The sequence below is a fragment of the Panthera leo genome, chromosome B1 (genome assembly GCF_018350215.1).
Source record: "Panthera leo isolate Ple1 chromosome B1, P.leo_Ple1_pat1.1, whole genome shotgun sequence".
In the NCBI taxonomy this organism is placed as follows: domain Eukaryota; kingdom Metazoa; phylum Chordata; class Mammalia; order Carnivora; family Felidae; genus Panthera; species Panthera leo.
The window spans coordinates 169,983,396-169,996,759 of NC_056682.1; the positions used below are offsets into that span (position 1 = coordinate 169,983,396).

At 37.5% G+C, this 13,364-nt stretch overlaps 1 protein-coding gene across 16 annotated transcripts in view; it reads right to left on the bottom strand.

Annotated features, from left to right (window-relative positions):
- Positions 1-5,247: 5,247 nt before the first annotated feature.
- LIMCH1 (LIM and calponin homology domains 1) overlaps positions 5,248-13,364 on the bottom strand; it is a 326,428-nt gene continuing 318,311 nt past the window's right edge. For all 16 annotated transcript variants that reach the window (XM_042936513.1, XM_042936500.1, XM_042936499.1 and 13 more), the window contains one exon: positions 5,248-8,181. In XM_042936513.1, coding sequence (XP_042792447.1) covers positions 8,156-8,181 — 26 coding nt within the window. In that variant the 3' untranslated portion in view covers positions 5,248-8,155. The remainder of the gene's footprint in view (positions 8,182-13,364) is intronic.

A 13,364-nucleotide genomic window follows, 5' to 3' on the forward strand; every position in this document is an offset into this window, starting at 1 on the left:
CATGCTCTGTCTCTCTCTGTCCCAAAAATAAAAATAAACGTTGAAAAAAAAAAAAACACATCTTCTATATCCATTTATTTACTGATGGACACTTAGGTTTCTTCCACATCTTTGCTATTATAAATAAAGCTGCAATAAACATAGGGTGAATGTATTGTTTTGAATTAGTGTTTTTTGTTTTTTTTTGGGTAAATATCCAGTAGTGGAATTACTGGATCATATGTTAGTTCTATTTTTTATTGTTTTTAGACTTCTTATTTTTATTTTAGAGAGAGAGAAACAGAAAGTGGAGGAGAGGGGCAGAAGGAGAGAGAATCCCAAGCCTGACATGGGCTTGATCCCATGACCCTGGGACTGAGCCACCTATGTGCCCCTCTATTTTTAATTTTTTGAGGAATTCCCATACTCTTTTCCAGTGGCTATACCAATTTGCATTTCCCACAGACAGTGCATGAGAGTTTCTTTTTTTCCACATTCTCACCAACACTTGTTTCTAAGTGTTGTTGATTTTAACCATTCTGACAGGTGTGAGGTGATATTGTGGTTTTGATTTTCGTTTTCTTGATGATGAGTGGTGTTGAGCATCTTTTAATGTGTGTTGGCCATATGCATGTCTTCTTTGGGAAAATGTTTATTCAGGTTCTCCACTTGTTTTTAAGTCAGATTATTTTTGGTGTTGAGTTGTGTAAGTTCTTTATATATTTTGGATATTAACCTTTTACCAATATACATTAAAATTTCTTTAATGTTTATTTTTGAGAAAGAGGGATAGAGACAGAGCATGAGTGGGGGAGGGTCACAGAATCCGAAGGAGGGAGACACAGAATCCGAAGCAGGCTCCAGGCTCTGAGCTGTCAGCACAGAGTCTGATGTGGGACTTGAACCCACGAACCGGTGAGATCATGACCTGAGCCGAAGCTGGATGCTCAACCGACTGAGCCCCCCAGGCACCCTTGTAATACACATTTTATAAGCAGTGTTGGAGTTCATATTGCTCTGTATCCTCACTAACACTGGGTATCATCAAAGCTTTAGATTTTTATCAATTTGGTGCGTACAAAATGGCATCTCATAATGGTTATAATTTGCATCTCCTTCTTAATAAAACTGAATATATTTTTGCTTTTTTTTTACTGCTCATGTTTTCTATGATCTCACTATTCATGTCTTTTGTCCATTTTTTTATTCACTTATTTGAATTTTTCTTATCGAATTTTGAAGTTCTTTATATAGTTGGGTACTAATTCTTTGTTGGTTGTACGTGTGGCAAAACCTTTCTTGGCTTGTAGACATTTAAAAACTTTATTTCTGTGGGGCACCTGGGTGGCTCAGTCAAGTGTCTGACTCTTCATTTCGGCTCAGGTTATGATTTCACTGTTCGTGGAATGGGACCCTGTATCGGGCTCTGCACTGACAGTGCGGAGCCTGCTTGGGATTCTCTCTTCCTCTTTCCTGACCCCCCTGCTTGCCCCCCCCCTCAAAATAAATAAACTTTAAAAAAAAAGAATAAAAAAATAAAAATAAAACTTTTGTGAAGTTTTCAATTCTTAATATAATTGAATGTGTATTTTGGGAGATGTAGGGAGAGTCTTGTCTTACTGTTTTAATTTACATTTTTTTGATCACAAGTACAGTTAAACATTTGTTTCATGTTTACTAACCATTTAGAGTTCTTTTTTGTCCAGCTTTTTAATGTCCTTTTGCCCATTTTCTACTGATTTGTAAAGGACTTTGTATGTTGAAGATATTAATCTTTTGGCTTATTTGTTGGGAAATATTTCCCCCAGTTTTTCATTACTTTTAAATTTTGCTTAAATTCCTTTTATTATGTATTTAAACATATTTAAACCTACGATTCTTTCTTTTCTTGCATTTTTGTTGCACTTAACACTTTAATTCATCTGGAATTAATTTTATTGTGAAGAGGTGATACTAATTGTTTCTCCTTTAGCCACTGATTTGTGATATCATTAATATACACTAACATTTTATGTTTATTTGGGCCTATTTCTGGGCCGTATGCTTTGCTGTGTTAATTATAATGTTTATTAATTCTTGCCCAAGATATGCCCTTGTTTATTGTTATCTTTATAGTAAATTTTACTGTTTGGTAAGGCAAATTATTTTGATTCTTCCTTCATTTCAAACTTTCTTGGATCATCTCAGAATAGGCGTTCTGCATTTAGCTATCAAACATTCCACTTGTTTCCCAGAATGCTATTGTATAAATAAGGTGTAGCTTCTCAGTCTTCACAGGATTAGAAAACGTGAAATATTATCATCAGAACTTTTCATAGAATCAGGAGCAACTGTTGAATGCTCCAGGAACAGAGCTCAGGATAGTAATTAATGCCTGGCCCATAGAGAATAGGAGTGCTGTGCTTGACAAAATGTTTGATGGGACTTTCTAGAGATGTACTTTGGTCACTTTCTAGCCACAGTATTTTCTAAACCAATGGGACCCACTGAAATAATTCTCTGTCTCCTTTGGTGGACAGTGAAGAAAATAGACTTTTTTCCTGCTGAAAAAATGGAATGCCTTGATTAAATGTATCAGTGAATCTGTAAGCAGGGAAGTAATATTGTGATAGAGGAATCAACACGGTGTGCCTTCAGGATCATCTCCCCACCCGAGTGGTTAGAAAGAGGCCCTTCCTTTGTTTAGGCCCTTGCTGTTGAATTTGAGAAAGTGGAGATCCAGTTGTGAAACAAAGGTTGGGCTGGTTGAGAAAGTGGAGATCCAGTTGTGAAACAAAGGTTGGGCTGGACAAACGTGTTTTTCCCAGCTCTGGAAAGCAGACTTGGGGAGGGTAGAGAGGGTTTGGAGGTGTTGTGTGTCAGGGTAGAGGCCTTTGGGGCTTTGGCCAGGAGTGTGAATGGCTGAAGAGACTCTTTAGCCTCCACTCCACCAAACACCAAGATACCCAAGGTCAAGTCACAAGGGCCAGATTTATTCTCTCTTCTCAGAGAAAGAGATCAAACCCTAGGGGATAAAAATGGAATTCCAGGTCCCTCTGAAAATTTTCTAAGCGCATATTTACTATAAAAACAATGTTCTCCTCTCCATTTGAATGTAGATTAAATTCTGCCAAATTCCACCTGTGCTCAGAAGTCCTCCTAGTTGGTCTCACGTGAGATCCCAGACACAAGAGCCAGGCACAGTCGGGTAGGAGGTGAACTTAAATCACCCGGACTGGGGACAGCTGGTGAAATACACAATGATATAAAATCTTCTACACATCCAGAATAAGTCACTTATTCCTCTTACACCTCCATTTCTCATCTATAAAATAGGGGTATATTCTCACATGCCAAAAATGCTTTTTGATAAAACAATGCTGGCAAAACTACATTTGACGAAACGATGCTTAAGAACTTGAGGAAAGGGGCGGCGCCTGGGTGGCTCAGTCGGTTAAGCGTCCATCTCTTGATTTCGGCTCGGGTCATGATCTGATGGTTTGCAAGATCGAGCCCCCGCATAGGACTGTGCTGACAGCATGGAGCCTGCTTGGGATTCTGTCTCCCTTTCTCTCTCTGCCCTCCCCCCCCCCCCCCCCCCCCCGCCAATAAATACATAAACTTTAAAAAAAAGTAGTTTAGGAAAAAATTCTACTTTGTCATGTACACACTTTGCTGTCCTTTTGAGTCACTCAGAAGAAAGGAGCAAACTATTAAGGGGAAGGGCATGGTTCGGCAAAACACTGCACGTGGGTGTTTAGAAAATAGCAATCTTTGGTGACAACACACAAGTAATGCTGCCCCAAAGTGGTATGAGTTGTAGCAAGACACCCAGCTGATTGATGACTCATTAGTTTCCTTCTCGGAATGACTCAAGAAACTCTGCAAGTAAATATTTTGCTTAGGCATTTCTTGATATGTTTGTCAAAGGAAATGACATGTAGGAGAGCAAATTAGTAGTAGCAGATAGATAAGCAAAGAGAAGATGTCATTGGTTGCAAACTGGTGGCCTGAGAACAAACTTAGACCTGCAGATGTGTTTTGTGGTTGGTATATGTTGCAAAATGTTTTGAATTGTTGTCAACATTGAAAAAGCTGGAGATTTCATAGGAAAACAATTGCTTGGTGTCCCGGCAGCTGCCTCTTTCTTTAGGCAGAACTGTTCATTTGTCAGTTGGCTGTAGTCCACACCACGCAGTAACATCCACTTTTGGTTCCTATTTACGGTGCATAACTGGTCCCTGTGGTCACTTGAGTTTGTAGCCCCTGACTTAGGGAATGCCAAAGGTTGGGGAGGGATCCTTTGGGGTCTAGATCAGGACCCTAAGAGGAAGTCCTTACATCTTGAAGAAAGTCAATGGAAAGAAAGCTAGTTCAGCATATCTGAGGTAGAATGTTATTCTTTTAATAAAGACATTCTTTAGAGATCACATGTTGTAAGAACAATCTTGTCTTTGTTTTGAAATGCATTGTAGCCGAATGGACTCTCATTTAAATAACAACGGATATATGACACCACTCTGATAGCAAGTGAAAGTTTCTTATGAAAGGGAAAGGATTCACTTATCTATGGAAACAGTAGCAACTGCTAACTGCCTACCAAACTTTGCAAAAAGAATCAGAATACGACTGGTGGTGGCAGTCAGAACGCTGCATTTTAGAGCAATGGGGACTTTCACAGAATTTACTTGCCTATCGTTAAGTATGCACACTTTCCTGTCCTTACAAATCTGGAACAGAGGGCCAGGCAAGATACATGTGTACTTTGGAAAGTTCACAGCATCAGCTGGAAGCCACTGTTGAGCAGAATATTTCCTGGTTCAACAGAGAAAAAAAGCCCTCAGTAAAATGACTGTATACAGTGAGAGGGAACATTGGAGAAGTGCTGAGGACAGTGGCAGAATCTAGCCACTTTAAGGCGTTGGCTTGGTTCTCTCTAGCCAGTGCTGGAAATTGACCATCATTTGGTTGCTTCAGATAATCTCCACTGGCATTTGCATGGTCTCTCCTGGTAATTGTGTGTCTCATTTTAAGGAGTCTGAATCCTTCAGTGCAAGGCACTTCCTTAGTGACTCCTACAACCAGCTGCTAAGTTTGACTTGCCTTCAATAGTTGACCTCAAAAACGCATCAAGATGCATATGCAAATATGTATCATTGCCATCATCTGACCATATAACCCTGGACCAAAAGCTACCAGAGAGCGCGGGGGGGCGGGGGGCTTGATTCTCTCTTCCCCAAGTATGAAAGCTGACCCCTCAACCCCCCTCCAAATTAATGGAATACAAAGTTGATTTGAGTATTTTATTTATAAATGTACATTTACTATAAAAGCTGTTGCATTTTAGACAACTTTTAATTTTTTTTTTTTACTATTTCTCAGAGGCATTTTAGAATAAATATTTTAAATGAAGGTTAGTATAACTGATATAGAACATTGGTCCACCCAGAACAGTAACATCTTTTGGACGGACTCACACATGAGGTGGATCGTTTCAGTCTGTTAAGTCTTACATTGTGTATAGATAACTATATTATGTATTGCATTAATAACACTACATAGGAAGAATGGGGAAATGACATGAAAATTTGCTAGTGAAAAACAAAGAGTGACCCATTTTTCCTTAAGGAAGAGAAAGGACTAGCTTTTGGAGTATGAGGGGAAAAAATCAGATCTATTTCCTCAGGAACAATAAATCACTCACTTGCCTCATCTGTTTTTTAAACGAACACATTTACATTGTAGCTCAACGGAGCAGAGCATTTTTTTTTTCCCTGGGATCTCAAAGATTATTTGAAAAGAAATAGATCATACTCATTATGCTGCATTGGAAAAAACAAGATCTAGTCTGCCCAAGCTGCCATGTAACAGACTCCAAATGAAATCTAAATCAAATATAAATAGAAACAGTTGGCAATTAGAATTTAGAAAATGTTGGAGATTATTCTGTGCTGGTGACTATTGTTCATTATGGGAAAGCACATTTCGCAGTTGGGAGAATGGGGCTTTATTTTTCTTGACTCGATTCAGGCTTCAATACATGTACAATGAGTCTCACTAAGAAATATGTATAAATGGGTTTGTGAAACCAGAAGAGAATGTGCAATATTCATATAATCCTTACATAACGGATGAGTTCCACATGTAAAAAGTATTCTATAAAAATTGGTTATGAATGATCATATTGTACATGTTTTGTGCATTACTTGTGGTAAAGTACTCTGCTAATATCATGCAAAGTGTAAACATCCACATTATCAAAATATTTAATAAAACATGCAGGTGGTTAATCAAAATATTGAACTTAATCTGTACATTTTCAAAACTTTTTACTTTTTAATTTTTTTTCTATTTTTCTTTTTCTTTTCTTTTTTTTTTTTCTTTTCTTTTTCTTTTTTCCTGTAAGACAGCAAACACCTCCATGGGAAGTCTTGGTGACTTGGAAGTGACTTCATCTCCGCAATGTACTGCATCCATAATTCATCACTGACTATGTGCAACAGCTTTGCATTTTATAAGGCACAATTTTTTAATGAAATGATGTATAAATTTCAATCTAACAACAGCTCATCCAAATGACAAAATGGTCAAAATACCTCCAGTGGCTGAGGAAATTTCTGCACTTACATGGAACCCGCATGCAGAGAACAGTCTAGCATGTAAATAAATAATTGCTAGCCATACCAAATAAGACACAGAAAAAAATTATTGCTTACACAACAGAAAAACAGCTACTTGATCTCTTTTTATGACTACATTAACCTATTAGGAGTATATCCATAGTCTACATTCACAAAATATCATCCTCACTTATTTGCCATCATTTTAAGGCAGAATAAATAGTTCCCCTTTCCCCAGTCTTAAAGAAAACAGCCTGGAGATCTAAAACGTGATGCTTTTTAGTAACTTGATTCCTTTCTTGGCCAGCTGAAACTCATCACACAGGGCAAAAAGTAAACCAGCTCTCCACAAGAGTTCCTCTCTAAACGTCTCCAGGAGCAAGGTCCAGAATTCTCGATAGTAAAGAGAGTTGGTGATAAAGGAGAATGGAAGAGACCAGACGTCCACTGCAGTGGGTGGGGCACGATGTGAACTGTAGGTTCTTGCTGATCACACGTCAGTGGCTTATCACAACATATGTCATCGGATCCTACCAGGAGGGACTTAATGCTTTTCTTTAGACACCTGTGCTCCAGGCCCTCAAGGAGAACTTGCAGGCAAGGGTGCGCAGTGGCCACACCTAACGACAGACTGATCTTGATGACAGCTTCCGTATGCCCCCTATTGAGTCTCTTAGTCAATCTACAGCCTGAAGAGAAGCCGGCAACGAAGCTCTCACGGCTATCACTGGCCCACCACTCTTCTCAAGATTAAACTTCCTCACAGATTTTGGTGATGACTTTGGAAATGAGGACTGAGATATTTCCCTATGGTTTCTTCCTACCCTTGGGCAATGTCCCAGAGTGTATGTCTAGCCGATATTGGGAGGGTTCTCTTTATCTAATATAGACCAGCCTATATTAATGACGTAACTTCCAAAGCACACAAAATCTAACACTAACGGTGCAATAATTTATTGGTATGACTTCTACCTCAAAAGGTAAGTAACAAATGGTTCAGGATTACAGTATACATTATCAGACTAGCGTCTCTGCGTTAAAAACAAGTTATAGCTCAGAGCTATATGATGTGATTTTTAGTTTCCGAAATGCATGAATCGTATGCTTCTGTCTTAGAAGAGCACGTATCTCAAAATTGGCATGCCTTGCACTTTCTGCAGCTCCATTCTGTAAACATGAAGTGTTTGATTCCTAGAAAGACTAAAATAAAACAGGTATATTGTATCATTTACCTCATTAATTCTCAGAGAAGAGAATGAACACATTTGAAACCATAAGCCTGGTGGCCCATGCTGAGATCTTTTTGTGAACTACAGGATCATTACAGTTCAGTATTCTTTTGTATATTCTGTGCAAATGCAAAACCAAAACAAAATCAAAATCGAAACCAAAACCAAAACAAAAACCGGAAGAACACAAACACTGTGCTACAAAAGAACAGATACCACCTTTAGGAATAGCCTTTCAAAAATTAGATAAATGCCGAGAAGCCCCTGCACTTGGGATTTTGTTAAACGGTTGCCAGGGGACACTCTCAATAAAGAAACGGTGAGTCATCCGGAAGCTTGAAAACCACGTCACAATGTTGTGGGCTGGCCAGCACCTGTGACAAAGAACACAGAGTAACATTTGGTTAAAGGACTCCACGCGTCTTGCCTCAGAACATTTAGACATTTCCAGTATTAGGAATGACCTATGCCCAAATCTCTTCTCTCTAGGAGGGGAATCTTGTCTCACTCTGCTACTCAAAGTGTGGCCCCAGGAAAAGCAGTATTAACATCACCTGAGCTTGTGAGAAATGCCCTTCTTGAGTCCCATCCCAGAACTTAACATCCTAAATCAGATGATCTTCATCAAGTTTTCTACATTGTCTTCTGGGGCAAATAAGCAAGAAAATAACCTCTCTTCTCTGTTTCTTTAGGTTTTGGTTTCTCTAAGAATAAAAACATTGAACATCTGTAGCATCTGATCTACATGTGAACTTTTATAAATAGGATTGCTAGATTGAGTAAATAAAAATACGGAACGCCCCATAAAATTTGAATTTCAGGTAAACAACAAATATTGTTTTAGTGTAAGTATATCCCATGTGACAGTTGAGAGATATTTGTGCTAAATCCTGACCGTGCAATATTTGGGACACACACGTACTAAAAAAAAAAGGTCATTGTTTATCTGAAATTCAAATTTAATAGGGCAGAAAAAATTTAATGCACATCTTGTATTTTATCTGGTGAAGGATGGCTTGGGTTCCATATTTCCTGCTGAAACCTTCACAAAGTTTCTCCTTCATTTTAGGCGCCACAGTTGTAATGAGGCGATCGTGACACTGGAAAAGACCCCGGGGATTTTGTTTTAAATGCATTTCACCAGAGTAAATGATGGAACAGCCACAGAGGCACAGTCATCCAACACCCAAGCACAAATGGCACAAGTTAACCACGTGACGTGATGGCTTGATTTGTGACAGGTAATTTGTTTTGCACTTCCATTCCCATTTACATATGAACTTAAAAACTGTTTACATTGCTTTTAGGAATTGCATTTTAATATGCTGTTATGCTGTTTTTCCCCTCCAAGAGAAAAATTTCATTTAAATGTGACTAGTTACTTGAAGAAAATAGGATTATATATTCAGGTTTTATTATTCCACACAATGAAATTATTTTGTTTCACTTAGAATGCCTATGATGTAAACCACCTCTCACATCTACCCATCTCCCCTATTTGCAACTCAGATCAAAATCAAATAAAAAAGAAAGAAAAATGATTTTTAGCCATTTCTTTCCATTCTGCCTCTTTTTATTGCATCTGGGATATACTCAACCAATTCAAGTGTATTTATACTTCTCAAGCCAGTTATTACCTCCTCTACTATTCACTCTTAAGCTATATTTTTCTTCTTCTGACACCAAAAGAGAAGTAAGGGCTATGCTCAGGTATGCTGGTCATTGTCCCTGTCATGTGCTGAGTAAAGTTTAGCCCAAAATACTATTACTATTTATCTGGAAAAATAAACATGAGAGAAGAGTTAGGAAAAATTGGAAAGAATAATTGGAGACAAAGTGGCCATTATTACTCAGTATTAAAACATATTATGAAGCTATAATAATTAAAACTGTACAATATGAGAAAATAAGTTAGTAAGACATAATAAAACATCCAGAAATAGATCCAAATATTTATGGGAACTTAGTTTATGAGAAAGCTGGCATTTCAAATTGGTGAGAACGAAAGGGATTATTATATCATATTTGCACGACTTTTAACTGGGAATAAAATAAGTCTGGATATCTATCTCATTTCTTATCCTAAGATACATTTCTGATGATTGTATACTTATATGTGAAAAAGAAAATAACAATTCTAGGAGAAATCTCAGCTAAACCCTTGGAGTGGTGAAAGTTCTTCTAAATAGGAAGCAAAACCCAGAATCCAAAAACTAACTAACTAACTAACTAACTAACTAACTAACTAACTAACGATATGTTTAATTACCTTAAGTGAAAATCTTTTCTATGAAAAAAGTTCACAAAGTGGAAAGACCAATGACAACTGCAATAAGCAGCAAATATAAAGGGAAAATTTCTTTAAAAAATTTTTTTTAATGTTTATTTTTGAGAGAGAAAGACAGAGAGAGAGACAGAGCACAAATCCGGGAGGAACAGAGAGAGAGGGAGACACAGAATCCGAAGCAGGTTCCAGCCTCTGAGCTGTCAGCACAGAGCTCTACATGGGGCTTGAACTCATGAACCGGGAAGACATGACCTGAGCCCGAAGTTGGATGCTCAACTGACTGAGCCACCCAGGTGCCCTGAAAATTTCCTTAATATACAAAGATCAAGTCATTCAGATCAAGTGTCAATAGAACAATGGGTAAAAGGTAGAGAAGAAAGATAAATTTTTTATAGCAAAAAAGAAATATAAATGGTCAATAAACACAGGAAGAGATGCTCAAATTCACTTATAGTTAAAAGACATACAGATCAAAGCAATGAGGTTTTCTCTTTCTAACATAACAGAGTGGAAATTTAAAAAGTTTGATGATATCCAGAAGCGACACAGCATGGAGAGAGAAAGAGGCTCTCTCATACACTTTGCAGGGAAAGTGCACTTTTCTGGAAGATAATGGGACACGTTGCCTGAAAATTTTAAAAGCACATGATGGTTGGCGGTCCCATGGCTCAGAATCTACCCTACAGATAGGCTTTCAACTGTTCATGAAGACATATATACACGGATGTTCACTGGAGCCTTTACAAAAATATCTAAAAACTGGAAACAACCAAAGCACCCATTCATGGAGAATTAGTTTTAAATTATGGTAAGTCCATACAATGGGATGGTATTCAGGAATTAAAAAGCCTTTGAAAAGAATGTGGAGAAAGAATGTTATATGAAAAAACTGCCTTAATGTATCATTAAGTTAAAAACAAGAGCCACAAAATGAACAGAACATTTGACTATGCGATTAGCTTTGTGAAAACAATACGTGTGTAGGTAGACGTATTGCACACATATGCATCTGTGTGTATGTGTGTGGGTACACATATATAAACGTACACTCTGTCCCTCTCTCACAGTGGTTAATTTTGGAGACTTTCACTTTTAATTTGGTATCTTTTTAAACAACCCAGTTTTCTAATCTTATGCCATTCATAATTTTATTTACTTTTTCTTTTGAATGTCTATAGAAGTGATCTAGGCAGGGAAGTGATGAGCATTCTTGCTTTCTTCTTAGTATCCAAAGAAAAACAATCCTGGGAAAATATTAATTATAAATATAAAATAAACCAAAAAAATCCTGTTAGTCTGCCTCCAATCACTTTTTAATTTTTCATCTTACCAGACTATTACAAATTATAGACTATTCCAACTCCATGGTTCTTGTCTTTAGATTTGGAATTAAAAGCAGTTAAATTTTTTTATAGATACACAAGAAAAAAATTGCTGGCCTAGATCCAAAAACCTAGTTTCCAAAAGAAATGACAATGAGTCACCCAATGTCTCAATCAAAATAAAAACCTGGATGAAAACAGGTCACTGTCACCCAGAGGTAGGTTCAGGTTTGTTCTCTGCTGACATCCTTCAAGCACTTTAAATTATGAAAGAAATTCACATTTACACTACGTTTAAAATCTGGCTCAACAGTCCTTCAACCTAACATTGCCCTCTTCTGGTTCTATGGTTCACATTCATCTGGTTCACAGAGGTTGAGAAAAATGTATGGAATTTACGGAAGGGGATTGGAAAAATCACTTTGAAATCTGGGAGGAAAGCATTTAGTTCTCCATTCTAATGTATAAAAACAAAACAAACAAAAATACAGTTTAAATAAATATATTTAATTACTAGTATATTATATATATATGTATACTTACAGATTATACACAGTATACTGGTTTTTTTGTTGATCATTTTATGGACTTCAGCTCTTTTTCAAGATTTTTCAAGATTAATATATATCATATGTGAATAATACATAATATAAAATTAAATTCAATATTATGCATTATATCAATATTGTATCTTATATCAATATTATATATTATATAAATGATATATTATATACAATTACTTTCTCTAGGGGCACCTGGGTGGCTTAGTCAGTTAAGTGTCTGGCTTTTTATTTCACCTCAGGTCATGCTCTCATGGTTTGTGGGTTCAAGCCCCATGTCAGGCCCTGTGCTGACAGCATGGAACCTGCTTGGGATTCTCTCTCTCTCCCTCTCTGCCCCTCCCCTGGTTGCACTCTCTCTCTCAAAAATAAATATACATTTTTAAAAAGCTTAAAATTAATATCTCTATATAATATGTGGTATAAATAGTTCAGTTTGAGGGCAGAAGCTCAAAGTTGGAACTGTTTTGATTTTAAGTCAAACGTTTATCACAGATCAAAACCACCTGGGTTTGATCCAATTCTTATTTCCCATTATTTATTAAAATAGGAATATACCTCTCTGAATTTAGTAAATCTATAGCAATAAAACAACTTAATTTCAATTGTACCCTTAAAATCTTCAGGCTTGCAGATTTAGAGACCTGTTAAAAAAGACCAAAAATGTCCCTTCACTTACTTTGAAAAATGGTAAAAGATTCTTGCATTTCAAACTCCATCTCTTCACTCCCATTTTTTTCTTAAAGGTAGAATTTCTGACTGAATTTGCTAGAAGTCTCCTGCTATCTAGGTTGCCCACCAGAAGGACTGTGGGCAGAAGGACTTATGATGGAGAGAGGATTCAGAGGCGAGCCACTGGCTACTTGCAGAATTTTCTGAACAGCAGCTGGGCAACAGCACCCCCTGGTGCCCTCAAAACCAACAAGAACCTTCTATGGTTTTAGACCCAGACATGACCAGAGGGCAGGCTGCTCAAAGGAGCTTCAGGGAAGCACGGATTTGTCAAGCTCTGTTTGTGTCCTCAGGTGTTTTGGAGGAAGGTGGGGTGGGGATTCACAGAGAAGTAGAACCCATCATTTTGTCTCTAAAGGAGCTTTTAATTCAGTTGGGAACAAAACCAGATCATGTCATGAAACTCCTGAGTGCAGGGAATGCAGACATTGCGGAGTTGGTGCTTGATCTGATGAACACTGGAGAGCCACTGTTCCCATTTAAACCATCCCAAATGGTGCTGGTCTTCTAAAGATATGCCTCTACAAATGAGGAGTGTTTCACAGACCTTGTTATCTTTCTTCTGTCTCACCCAAATCTCTATGGTGAGCTCAAGCAAGGTCTCAAACAATCCACAGTTTTTACCTGCTGGTGTACTAATGAATAAAAACATTTTT